General features: G+C 42.0%; 1 protein-coding gene across 1 annotated transcript in view; it reads right to left on the bottom strand.

Moving 5' to 3' along the window:
* LOC142290132 (angiopoietin-2-like) overlaps window positions 1-14,029 on the bottom strand; it is a 215,011-nt gene that overhangs the window by 88,702 nt on the left and 112,280 nt on the right. The window contains exon 5 of the mRNA XM_075334067.1: window positions 6,927-7,051. Coding sequence (XP_075190182.1) covers window positions 6,927-7,051 — 125 coding nt within the window. The remainder of the gene's footprint in view (window positions 1-6,926; window positions 7,052-14,029) is intronic.

Raw genomic sequence — 14,029 nt, 5'->3', positions numbered from 1 at the left:
ATCCCACTCATGTGACTACATTTTGGAGACTACACCCCCCAAGAACTATATCTAGATATGTGGTGACCACCTTGAACACCCAAGTGCTTTTCAGAATTTTATGACGTTGCACTGTAAAAATGAAAAAAATACATTTTTACTACAAAAATGTTGGTTTAACCACATTTTTTTTAATTTTTACAATGGTAGCAATAGAAAGTGAACTGTACAATTTGTTTTGCAATTTCTACTGAGTAGTGAATTTTGGAGCGCAACATTCTCTGGAATAGATAGTAGATGCCATGTCATGTTTCCAGAGCCCCTGATGTACTTAAACAGTGGAAACCCGCCACAAGTGACCCCATTTTGCAAACTAGACCACTTAAGGAATTTATCTAGATGTATGGTGAGCACCTTGCACTCACAGATGCTTCATAGAATTTTATAATGTTAAGCAGTGAAAAAAAAATCACATTTTTCCCACAAAAATGTTGTTTTGGCCCCAATTTTTTTATTTTCACAAGGGTAACAGGAGATATTGCACAATACAGTTTGTTGTTCAATTTCTCCAAAGAATGCTGAAAGCCTATATGTGGTGATACAACAACTATTTAGGTGCACAGCAGGGGGGTGCGCCATTTGACTGTTTCAACTCAAATTTGGCTGTAATAGTGGATGCCATCTCACATTTGCAGAGCTTCTGTGGAAACCCCGACAAGTGACCTCATTTTGGAAATTAGACCCTCAGGAAATTTATCTTAAGGCATGGTGAGCACCTTCAACCCACAGGTGCTTCACAGATGTTTATAACGATGAGCCGTGAAAATGAAAACATTCTTTAATTTCAATTTTTTTCATTTTCAAAAGGGTAACAGTTAAATGTGGATAATAAAATTTGTTGTGCAATTGTTTCTGAGTACAGGTATACCCAATATGTTGTGGAAAACTTATGTTTGGGCACATGGCAGAGCTTGGGAGGGAAGGAGTGGTATTTTGGCTGGAACAGATTGCGAATGCCATGTTTCATTTCAAAATCCACTGATATTCCAAAACAGCGGAAAAAAAAACAAAGTGAACGCATTCTGGAAATATATCTCTTGAGAAATTCAACTACAGATGTAGTGAGCAATTTTAACCCTCAGGTGATTCACGGAATTGTATAATATTAGGCTGTCATTCAATAGAATTACTATTTTTCCACTAAAATGTTGAATTGGCACCAAAGTTTTAATTTTACAAAAGGGTAACAGGAGAAAATGGAAAATAAAATTTGTTACACAATTTTTCCTGAGTTTTCCCAATACCATATATGGTCAAAAACTACGGTACTTTTGAGCCACAGTGCAAAGCTCAGAAGGGAGTGCTATATTGGAGTGCAAATTTAGTTGAAATGCTTTGGGGGTGTCATGTCACACTGACAGAGTCCCTTTCATGCCAGGGAAGCAAAGTCCCCCATAAGTGACCCCATTTTACAAACTGCACCCCTCAATTAATTAATCCAGTGGTGCAATGAGCATATTGACACTACAAATGTGTCACAAAATTTTATTCTATTGGGCAGTAAAGAAAAAATAATTAAACTTTTAACAATGAAATGTTGTTTTAGCCCCAGATTTCCAATTTTCACAAAGGGAATAGGTAAAAAAGTTCTTATACTGCGTTACACAATTTCTCCTGAACGTGACAATACCCCCACACATGACTGTACAGTACTGATTGGCCACACAGCAGTGCTCAGGAGGGAAAGAGCATCGTTTGACTTTTAAAGCACAGATTTTCATAGAATAGCTTGCAGAGTCCATTTGTTAAGCTCCTTCATGCCAGAACGTTTTGGAAATTACATCTCTTTTGGAGTTCATCTACGGTGTAGTAACAATTTTGTCTTTGGAAAACAGTATGAAGTCAAGCGCAGTGAATATTGTAGAATTATATATTGCAAATAAGTTCTTTTAGTACCCAGTACATTGTTGTGCCCAGCTCGTGGTTCTGGATTCGCACACTCTGTACATTAAGCGGGTATTCCTCACTACAATAATGTCAAACATCTGGACGTTAATGGTGGTTTAGGCACATTCTGGTGCTCAGAAGGGAAGGGTGCATTTGGATTTGGCAGCATATACCGTATTTCTTTTTTGGTCTCATGTATTGCAGTACATGTCTATTGCAATGCATAAGACCAGTGATCAAAAGAATAAAAAGTTAAAGTCCCATAGAAGGAATAACTTTAACAAAAAAATGCAAAAAATATAAAAAAAAACCAAAACCCCCCCACATAATAAAGAACAAAATTATTTCACAAATACAAATATTTGTGTAAAAATAGATGAAAAGTAGATAAATTCCTTGAGAGGTGTAGTTTTCAAAATGGTGTCACTTTTGTATGGTTTCTGCTGTTTTGAACTTTGGCGGTTCTCCAAATGCAACATAGTATTCGCAACCTATTCCAGACAATTTTGCACTCCAAGAATCAAACAGTGCTCCTTTCCTTCCGAGCCCTGCCATATGCCCAATCAAGAGTCTCTGTCTACATATGGAGTATCCCTGTAGTCAGGAGGAGAAATTTCACAACAAATAATGTGGTCTATTTTCTCTTGTTACCCTTGTGAAAATAAAATATTTGGGGCTAAACAACAACATTTTTGGGGAAAAAAAATGTAGTTTTTAATTTTCACAGCCCAATGTTTTAAAATTCTGTGAAGCACCTGTGGGTTCAAGATGCTCACCAAACCTCTAGATAAATTCCTCATGGGGAGTAGTTTCTAAAATAGGGTCACTTGTGGAGGGTGTCCACTGTTTAGACACATAAGGAGCTCTGCAAAAGCAACACTGCGTGCTATCTATTGCAGCTAAGTTTGCGCTCCAAAAGTCAAATGGTGCTCCTTCCTTTCCAAGGCCTGCAAGGGTATGTGCGCACGTTGCTTTTTACCTGCTTTTTACCTGCTTTTTTGCTGCTTTTTCTTCTGCGCTGTTTAATGCCAAAATGGTTGTGTTCTGCTTTTCAAGCAAAGTCTATGGGAATTTGGGTTTCTTGTCCGCACTGTGCAGTTCAAACTGCAGCCTTTTTGTTGCAGAACTTTGGTCAAAAACTCAGCTTTGCAGTGCAAAACCCAAATGGCAAAAACAACTGACATGTGAATTGTTTTTGCCATTTGGGTTTTGCACTGCAAAACTGAGTTTTTGACCAAAGTTCTGCACCAAAAAGGCTGCAGTTTGAACTGCACAGTGCGGACAACAAACCCAAATTCCCATAGACTTTGCTTGAATAGAAGAACACATCCATTTTGGCATTAAACAGCGCAGAAGAAAAAGCAGCAAAAAAGCAGGTAAAAAGCAACGTGCGCACATACCCTAACAGTAAATTTCCACCACACATGGGGTATCTGCACTCAGGAGAAACTGCACATCAAGTTGTATGGTCCATTTTCTTCTGTTACAATTGTGAAAATGCAAAACGTGTGACATTTTCGTGAGAAAAAGTAAAATGTTAATTTTTTCCTTCCACATTACTTAAATTCCTTTGATGTATTGAAGGTTAATTATCTTCTTAAATGTGCTTTTGAGCAGTTGGAGTGGTGCAGTTTTTAGAATAGTGTCACTGTTGTGTATTTTCTGTTACATAAGCCCCTCAAAGTCACTACAAACGTGATGTTGTCCTTAAGAAAATTGTTTTTGTACATTTTTTGAGGAAAAATAAAAAAATAGCTGATAAACTTTTAACCATTTTAACTTACTAAAAAAAAAAAATATTTCAAATTTGTGCTGATGTAAATTAGACATGTGACAAATGTTATTTATTAACTATTTTGTGTGGCATATAAATTCAAAGCAAGAAGCACTAAAGGGTTTAAAATTGTTTAAAGTTTCATATTGTTAATTATTGATAATATTTTTTTTATTGATCAGTGCTCCAAATCCTCTGTATACCTATGTAGAAAATTCCTACTTTAATTCTATCATCTCTATTGAGGGCCAATTAAGTATTTAACATTGGTGTCTTACAACACTAGTGATACATCTTCTTCAGTATGCGTTAAGGAGCCTGCACATCAGGCATGGTGAAACGCGCGTCGGGGCTCAGAGGATTGTGGCTACCCTAGAGACATGACAATATGGGTAAGCTGGATCACGGTTCCTTTATGACCTTTTATTGCTATCGCCCTCTAGTGACCATTTTTCAGCATTGCACCTATGAATTTATATGCTAAAGCCTGATGAACCATATTACTTTTTGATACTTTTTGCTATTTAATTTTAATCTGAATATTGTTTACTTCCATTCACATTACTGGTCACTATGTTCTTGGTGACGTAGGTATTTGTCCTTGATGTATGATGTGAGTGGTTGTAACTTATTGGGCTTTAGTACTTCTGTCATACACTGTATTCAAATTTTGAGTCTTTAACCTTGGTTCAGTGCTATTTTTAGGGGGCTGACTGCAATACTTTATAGATATTCACCTATAGATTTTTTGTTGTTGCACTTTTGCATGTCACTGTTACATCATATGGGCGTTGTGCGATATATTTATTTGATCTTTACCCTGATCCAGGCTGCTATATTGATCTTACTGTGTCCTTTGGTTTGTATAACCTTTTTTTCTGCACCTGTGATTCTCTCCTCCATTTTCCATTGTGGTTGAATTCAATTTTATTGTGCATATTCTAATAAATATTTTTTTTTCTATTTCTCTTCATATTTTGGATTATGGCTCCATTTCTTTTTAGATTTATTGCCTATAGGAGCTTTCTTGTTTTGCATATTGATTTATGATGTTGTCTTAGATTATATTGATTGCACATCAGGCATGGCTGCAGCTTTTTTGTATTTAGACATCCTTTATTATATTTAATACTGGGCAGGTGCTTACATACTCGTCTTTTAAGGGTCTAATTTCATTGAAAGCTATAGAGTTACAGAACATGTCTCTGTCCAGGTGTAATCTGTTAGTGTGAAAACTGTCATAATCATTGATAAATAGGGGCTGGTTTATGTAAAGGTTTCATGTGGCTCTGATTTTTTGTTTAGTTTGTGAAATGTTCTGCATATGTGGAATGCATGATGTCTTAAGAGCCCCTAATTAGCATTCTTTGGGTATTATAGCATTTTTGTGCTGTGCACTTTTCTCTTGTCAAAAAGAATGCTATGTCCTTTAGATTCTTAAGTAGTTCATTGGCTTTTGCAGAAGGGCATAACTTTATCTGTCAAAGAGGATGTAGATTTCATTCCTACTAAGTAATGGTAAGTATGGTATTCATTTGTCTCTGAGATGGGTCAGTAATGCACAATGAAGGCACATGTCATTGATAAAATATACCAGCCATGGCTCACACATTTTTACATATGTAGCTATTATTCAGAACTTAATATTAAAAAGGTATATATACCCTGTGTATATATATTCTTATGTATGAAGTTGATCGCACCTATGACTATACTGTACTGGTAGCACATGTTGCCCTAGTGTCCGTATGGAATATATTGAATTCCTTATTTCAGATGCTGATTTGACAATCATGAGACACGTGAAATGTATTTATTCTATGCCATTTGTCTGATGATTTTGCGTTTTCAAGTAATGTGAGATTCAAAGAAATCAACAACACTGATTGAGTTATTCATTTCATCAGTAGAAATAATAGTATCATTTACTTGGCTGATCAAATTCAGCTATTTTAACAGTAATCGAAAAAATGCGGCTTCCAAAACTATATGTAATTATTAATTTAATTTACCCAAAGAGCATCTTAAGAGTTATTCTCCCTAAAAAATGTTATTATCCCATATGCAATGTCATAAATTAAAATATAAAAGTAGTGCTCAAACCCTTTAAGGTTTCTAAGCAGCCACTATAATGGTTATCTTAATATAGGATTTTTTTTAAAAGGAATCTGCTAACAGGTTTTGCTATGTAATCTGAGAACAGCATGTTGTAGGGGTTAAAACACAGAATTCAGAGATGTGTGTTTTATCAAGGTGTGTGGTGTTGTTCTCTTGCAATGATTGTTTTAGCACCAGGACCTTATCATTGCTTGGACTACATTTCCTCATGCCGGGTAGTCCGACACTCCCCCTTCTATGATTAGAAGCTCACTGTCAATAGACAATTATTTTTAGTGAGATATTCAGCTCACCTAGTTGTATGCAATTTGTGGATATAATCTTTGGGCGGTGCACGGATATAGCTGTGTCATCAACAGTATGAGGACAAAGATGAGAATGTATCCAGCCACATGTCCACAGAATTAGAAGCAAAAAACTTTGATTCTATTTAAAAATTTCCATTTGGAGAAAAACCATACTAAAATGCCAAAAAAAGGTTTATTCCATCCTTTTCTGCCTTTTACTGTGAATTTTTAAACATAAACAAACAATAAAGTTTTTTGCTTTTAACCCCTTTAACATCTGGCGACTTTCTATTTTTCATTTTTGTTTTCTCCTTCCCTTCTTCCAAGAGCCATACCTTTTTTATTTTTCCCCTCAACATAGCCGTATGAGGACATGATTTTCGCAAGATGATTTGTACTTTTGAATAAAACCATTTATTTTACCATATAGTGTACTGGTTCACTGGAAAAAAATCTAAGCGCGGTAAAATTGCAAATAAAGTGCAATTCCACAATTGTTTTTTGGGTTTTTCTTATTTACCAGATATCCTCAACCCTATACAATATCTAGAACATACAGAAATAACCTGCCTTGTTTATGGTATATGATGTATTAATATTTGTTTCTAACTTTTTCAAGCATTGCTAATTTCCAAGCAAAACATTTTACATTTATGATAATAAACTACTAAGCTCTTCAGCTTTTATTTGTATATTCTTTACAGCTTCTAGTATGTATACTTGTACTTGTCCATCTAAATATGAATTTACAAGCAACGATCTGAAAATAATAGAACACACATACCGTATAGCTCGTAGATATTAGTCTGTTTACTACTAACCTGTATGGGTTCTGTGGAGTTTGGGAAGTGCAGAGTGTATACTCCACTTGATGTTAGACCCGCTCTATAAGCATTTGCACAGTCTTGAAAATTCAGTTGCTCCTCCTTTGGTATGACTGGAATATCTGGAAATCCAAAAAGTTTATTTTCATTATTACTAAAGCATTTAACCTTATCAATTCAATATATAAGGTTAGAACGTAGGGTAATTAATAATGTCGATTTCATGAACACCATTTACACAATTAAAAAAACCTTGTTTATAAAAGGTTGATAGCAACAACTGTTAGAGTTTAAAGGGAACCTTTCAGAAGGATTATCCCGGAATGCCATATTTAATGATCCCAGTGATAAACCTAAACGCTACATGTGAGTGTTTAAAAATTTTGTTAAATCCTCTTTATCTCCGAATAGCATACTAGTCTGGGACCACTGTCAATCATTGTTGAAGAAGCTGGGTGCGTGCCCACAGCAGCATGATTGACATCCCAGCATGGGCAATGTATACGGAGAGGAGGAGAGGGATCCAAGCAGACTAGTTTTGGACCGCTATTAATCATTGTTGAGGAATCTGGGTGCATACTCATAGTGCCATAATTGATTGACATCCTAGCATGGGCAATGTTTACAGAGAGGAGAAGAGGGATCCGCAGACTACTTCGGGAGCACTGTCAATCATTGTTGAGGAAGCTGGGTGCGTGCCCACAGCGGCATGATTGAAATCCTAGCATGGGCAATATGTATGGAGAGGAGAAGAAGGATCCAAGCAGACTAGTCTGGGACCACTGTTAATCATTTTAGAGGAAGATGGGAGCATTCCCACAGCGACATGAGTGACATCCTAGCATGGGCAATGTATACGGAGAGGAGAAGAGAGATCCAAGCAGGCTAGTTGGGACCACTGTCAGTCATTGTTGAGGAAGCTGGGTGCGTGCCTGCAGCAGCATGATTGACATCCTAGCATGGGAAATGTATACAAAGAGAAGAAGAGGGATCCAAGCAAACTAGTCTGGGACCACTGTCAATCATTCTTGAGGAAGCTGTGTGTGTGCCCACAGCAGCATGATTGACATCCTAGCATGGGCAATGTATACGGAGAGGAGAAGAGGGATCCAAGCAGACTAGTCTGGGATCATTGTCAATCATTGTTGAGGAAGCTGGGAGCATTACCACAGCAGCATGATTGACATCATAGCATGAGCAATGTATACGGGGAGGAGAAGAAGAGGAATCCATACAGACTAGTCTGGGACTACTGTCAAACATTGTTGAGGAAGCTGGGTGTGTATCCACAGTGACAAGATTGATTGACATCCTAGCATGGGCAATGTGTACAGAGAGGAGAAGCGGGATCCAAGCAGACTAGTTCAGTACCGCTGTCAATCATTGTTGTGGAACTGGGTGCGTGCCCACAGCAGCATTATTGACATCCTACCATTGGCAATGTGTATGGAGAGGAGAAGTGGGATACAAGCAGACTAGTCTGGGACCACTGTTAAGGGTGCTTTACACGCTGCAATATTGCTAGCAATCTCGTTAGCGATGTGACACGCCAGATCGCAGATAAGATTTGCTGAGATCGCACATAGGTCATATATATATATATATTTTTTTTTTTTTTAAAAGCGCCGGTCACATGTGCGATCTCGGCAAATCGTATGTGCAATCTGGCATGTTATATCGCTAAAGAGATCGCTAGCGATGTCGCAGCATGTAAAGCACCCTTTAATCATTGTTGAGGAAGCTGAGAGCATTCCCACACCGGCATGATTGACATCCTAGTATAGTGACCCTAAAGACTGGTCGCTAAAGGGTATATCATTATATCCTTCCCGGGCAGGAAGAGGTTAACCCGGTAAGTTTACACACACCTCACATAGTTCATCTAAACACAGTCAGGAAGTGACGCAGCCAGTTCCTAGCAGACCGAGGCACTGGTGGAACTCCAGGTCACCATAACAACAATCTGGATCCATGCAAAGGTGGGGGAGCAGGAGTAGGAGTAAGTTACAAAGCAGACAGGAACTCTAGGTCAGTTCCAGTCAGATAGAGACAAAGCAGACACGCTGTGGACCAGCTCCCTGAGGGGCTGCTGCCAGGCACCCCTCAGGGAGGCAGAACAGAACCGTCTGGAATATAACACCGCACCAACCTCTGCAGGAATCTCCTGCAGAGGGGAGCTAACCAGACCGGGGCTAGTAACACCCGGAGGGACGGGACCCGGTACCAGTAATCGTGGGCTACAGGAGTACGGTCGCCATGGAGAGTACGGTGAAGTACTCACGGGACTGAGCACAGGTGGGGTACAGACCCCTAGTTCAGGAAGACGCTTCAAGCTCACATAATAAAAATCAGCCCGGTGAGGGGACCATCAATGACCTCACCAATGTTAGTGTCTGGGGCACAGCAGCATAGAGGGAACCCGGGAACGGGGAAAGAGGTCCGACTCAAGAGAGGTTCAAGCTGCCTGCCATATGGACCAAGACAGAGAGTGAGAGAGCAGGAGAGGTCCCAAGACGCTTCAGGCCACGGGGACCAACCAAGTACACAGTTGACCTGCCCGTGATTGACCGAAGTCGCCAACGGCGAGGACCAGCACCTGGGGCGCGATACTATCTGAACCAGAGAATAAAAGCACTGCACCCAGTGACTCTGTGAGTAAATGCCGCCCTGCGCTCCGGTGATGCCATCATGATTAAGGGTGAGTGTTTCACCTGAAACACATATTGCTGGGCGGGTAATGTCATCCGTTGTTTCTGCATGCTAAAATAAAGACCATGGCTTTCCTCGCCTGAAGAGTTGGATGTTCCTTCTTTCTTCTCTTTGCAATATCAAGCTGTGGTAGCGCCTGTCCATGCTCCAGGGAGAGGCCAGGAGTGAGCTTGTACACGTTGAGCTGATATACAGTACAGACCAAATGTTTGGACACACATTTTCATTCAAAGAGTTTTCTTTATTTTCAGGACTCTGAAATTTGTAGATTCACATTGAAGGCATCAAAACAATGAATTAAAACATGTGGAATGAAATACTTAGAAAAGTGTGAAACAACTGAAAATATGTCTTATATTCTAGGTTCTTCAAAGTAGCCACCTTTTGCTTTCATTACTACTTTGCACACTGTTGGCATTCTCTTGATGAGCTTCAAGAGGTAGTCACCAGAAATGGTTTTCCAACAGTCTTGAAGGAGTTCCCAGAGATGCTTAGCACTTGTTGGCCCTTTTGCCTTTACTCTGTGGTCCTGCTCACCCCAAAACATCTCGATTGGGTTCAGGTCTGGTGACTGTGGAGGCCAGGTGATCTGGCGTAGCACCCCATCACTCTCCTTCTTAGGAAAATAGCCTTTACACAGCCTGGAGGGGTGTTTGGGGTCATTGTCCTGTTGAAAAATAAATGATGGTCCAACTAAATGCAAATAGCACGCCGCTGCAAGATGCTGTGGTAGGCATGCTGGTTCTGTATGCCTTCAATTTTGAATAAATCCCAAACAGTGTCACCAGCAAAGCACCCCCACACCATCACACCTCCTCCTCCATGCTTCACGGTGGGAACCAGCCATGTAGAGTTCATCCGTTCACCTTCTCTACCGTGGTTGGATCCAAAGATCTCAAATTTGGACTTATCAGACCAAAGCACAGATTTCCACTGGTCTAATGTCCATTTGTGCCGCCCCCGTACCAGCAGCAGTGCTGCTCGTATCCGGATCTGCTGTATGGCTCGAGGGACTCTACCGGACCCGGGGGTCACGCGGACACTTCGAATAAAAAAGGGGGGACGTATTTGTACGGGGGTTGTTGAAAACTGTCTGAGACGCCACCCACGGTGTGTGGTGAGATGTAGCACCACTGCTGATGTTGTGGGGCTCCCAGGGGCCATGGGCTGGCAGCTGGATGTTAACCCCTACGTGGGCAGGGATGGATGCCCCGGGGGCCCAATGTCTCTGTGCAGGGGATGATAACGGCAGGGGCCGGAGTACCCGGTCAGGCCGGGAAAGTTACTCACTGTGTAATCAATCACACAAGTCTTTTGGTAAACCAAGGTGATGGTTGCCGGCTGCCGCAGACGGGTGTATCTGGTCCCACACCCGGGCTGATGGTCACTGCCCCTTTCCTCTGTGCTTTGTGTTTTCTTGTGTAGACTTCCCGGTGTGTAACGCAGGAGTCCGCTCCCGGTCCTCTGGTTGAGAGCCGTGCCCGTCAGACACTGACCCGTGGGATCTACCGGGCCCTGGCGGATGCCCTATCCCTCTCTCTGGGTGGTTGTCTACTTTTCGGGACTTAGGTTGGGACAGGACCTGGAATCTTGCCCTCAATCGGTTAATTAGCTAGGCCGTCGGTGCCGGTCCTGGCTTCAGGGTCCAAGTACCCCCTTGTGTGCACGGTTTCCGGGTCGGTTCTCCGGTGTCGGTACCGGAGGGCTACAACCCTGCCCCGGTCCACCTCGGATCTGCCGGGGCAGGGTTGACCACGGTGACCACTGTCTGACACCTAGCCAATGTGTCAGGGCTCCGACCCTGACACCTGGCAGCTTCTCCTCCTAACTCCTCTCCAAACTTAAACTTGACTTAGACTACTTATTTTCCCGCCCCGGGCTCTCTAGACCCCTAGGTGGGCGTTTCCTTTCTGCCTGCTCCCGCCCACTGGTGTGTCTGTCCTTCCCTGAGGGGGTGACTAGGGTTTTGTCGGCTGCTTTAACCCTGTGTGACTACCTGGTTTTGCCAGGGCGTCACACATTCTTGTGTTCTTTAGCCCTAACAAGTCTCTTCTGCTTGTTGCCTGTCCTTTGCAGTGGTTTCCTAGCAGCTATTTTACCATGAAGGCCTGCTGCACAAAGTCTCCTCTTAACAGTTGTTCTAGAGATGAGAAGGTGTGTCCAACCTTTTGGTCTGTACTGTACATAAATTGGATAAAAGTGATGAGTGATCCCAGCATATTTTAGTAATGATTGACACTTGTCTTGGAATAGTCCGCTACCTCAGGCAGGGAGAGAGGGGAAGATTTAACATTGTTCTTTAACATATAGCGTTTAGATATAATTCAAGGATCATTATATACCGGGGGTGGGGAATTAATTTACCCGGGGGGCACTTGAGAGTCAATGACTGTTGTAAAGGGCTGAACCATTATGTTGAAATTAATTCTATTCAATAGTAAAATTATTATTATTATTTTATAATAATATTAATATCACTGCTTATTTTTGAGCAGATAAAAAACATAATTTACTGATATTTATAAAGTCTCTTAAAAGCCATAAATCATAAAGCACCTGTCATTCACCTCTTTTGTTATGATTAATAGCTTCCCAAAAAAATAGTATGATGTTCCCAAAGCCGCAACACAGTATTTTGTACCTCACAACCCCCCATACACAGTAAAATGTCCCTTCAGCTCTCCAACACAGTATGTGTTTCCCACAAACTATGATTGCCCACACAACCACCCACACACTGTGATCCCCCCACCACAGTATGATCCCTAGTAGACCACCGACACAGTTTTTCCTCAGTGACCCCTCATAAAATGTTATCCAGCACACAAAATAATGATACCCACATAGTATGAGCCGCTACATCTCCCTATATATAGAATGATTATGTTCACAACATGATCCTCCATAGCCCCAAACACATTACGATAGATAACACAGCCCCAAACAGTATAATGGCACCTACAGCCCTCTATATATAGTATAATGGTCCACACGGTTCCAACACAATATGATGACCCTACATAGTCCCTTAAAATTACTATATCAGGATATAAGAATGATATAATGACTGCATCAGCCTCCTGAAGAACCGCAAGGGGAAATGTATTGAGGCTTTATTCTGCACATCTAAACGATAAGTACCTCCCTCACTTTTTTGCCCTGGTTGGTTGAGCACTATTTGCACTTTAAATTAGGCACGAGCACTTTTCCAATTGAGGTAGGGTGAGTCAGGGGTAACTAGGGAGAGTCGATGAGGAGTGGGGGCGCCATATCGACTCTATAGGGTGCCGCCCTCCGCTGCTAGGTAGTGTACATGAGAGAAGATTTCTTTTAGGAAATAATTAGCTCTCCTCCCTTATCTGTGCACTAGTTAAAGCTCCCCCGTCACACATAGTGAGATCTCTAGCGAGATCGCTGAAACATCACTGGTTTTCTGATATATCAGCGACCTCGCCAGCGATATCGCTGTGTGTGACAAGCAGCAGCGAGCGGGCCCCTGCTGCGAGGTCACTGATCGTGACAAAACAATCAGGACCATTTTTTGCTCATTGGTCTACCGCTGTGCAGCACGCATCGGCGTGTTTGACGGCGGGAGACCAACGAGCAATGGTTCTGAATGTGCAGGGAGCCATCGTTACACGGGTCACTGGTGGGTGATGGCTGGTCGCTGGTTGCTGTGGAGATCTGCCTGATTGACAGCTCAACAGCGACCATGTAGCCACGTTCCAGCAATCCCTGCCAGCTCGGATCGCTGGTGGGATCGCTGGTATGTCGCTATTTCTAACGGGACCCTAAGTTTGTCTCTCCGTGATAATTTTGAGATTTGATTGTAGTCATCATTTATTGTTTTTTAATGAAAATTATTCAAGGAATGTTTTTAAGAAAGGATTTTTGTTAGTTATGATATATCCACTTTCTATTTTTTGAGCCCCCATAGTCCCTCCACACACAGTAGGATCACCCACAGATCACAAACACAGTATGATTATGTCGCGGGCGGAGGAGGGGACGCTGCGCTCTCCCACTGCTCGGGTCTGGCTGCCGCTGCTGCTGCGGCCTCTGCTGCTCGGTGGCTTGAGCGATGGGCCGGATCCCAGGGACTTTAGCGGCGCTCCTCGCCTGTGAGTGAAAAGAGGTTTGGTTTTGAGGATTTATTGTCCGTGACGCCACCCACGGTTGTGGTGATTGTGTGGACACCACCACTGCTCTGTATGGGGATCCCGGGAGCGGTGACAGGGAGCAGCAGAGTTGTTAGTTCTCCCCTCCGTGGGTAGGGGTTGGTTGTCCCGGGGCCCAGTGATGGGGTGAAGGATGAGGGATGGCAGGCCAGGTGCAGGGCCTGGTGAGGTGCAGGGTCGCGGGGGCAGCGCTGTGCCGCACGGCACGGTGGT

Source organism: Anomaloglossus baeobatrachus, chromosome 2 (assembly GCF_048569485.1).
Source record: "Anomaloglossus baeobatrachus isolate aAnoBae1 chromosome 2, aAnoBae1.hap1, whole genome shotgun sequence".
Lineage (NCBI taxonomy): Eukaryota > Metazoa > Chordata > Amphibia > Anura > Aromobatidae > Anomaloglossus > Anomaloglossus baeobatrachus.
This window is presented reverse-complemented; position numbering and strand designations above follow the sequence as displayed.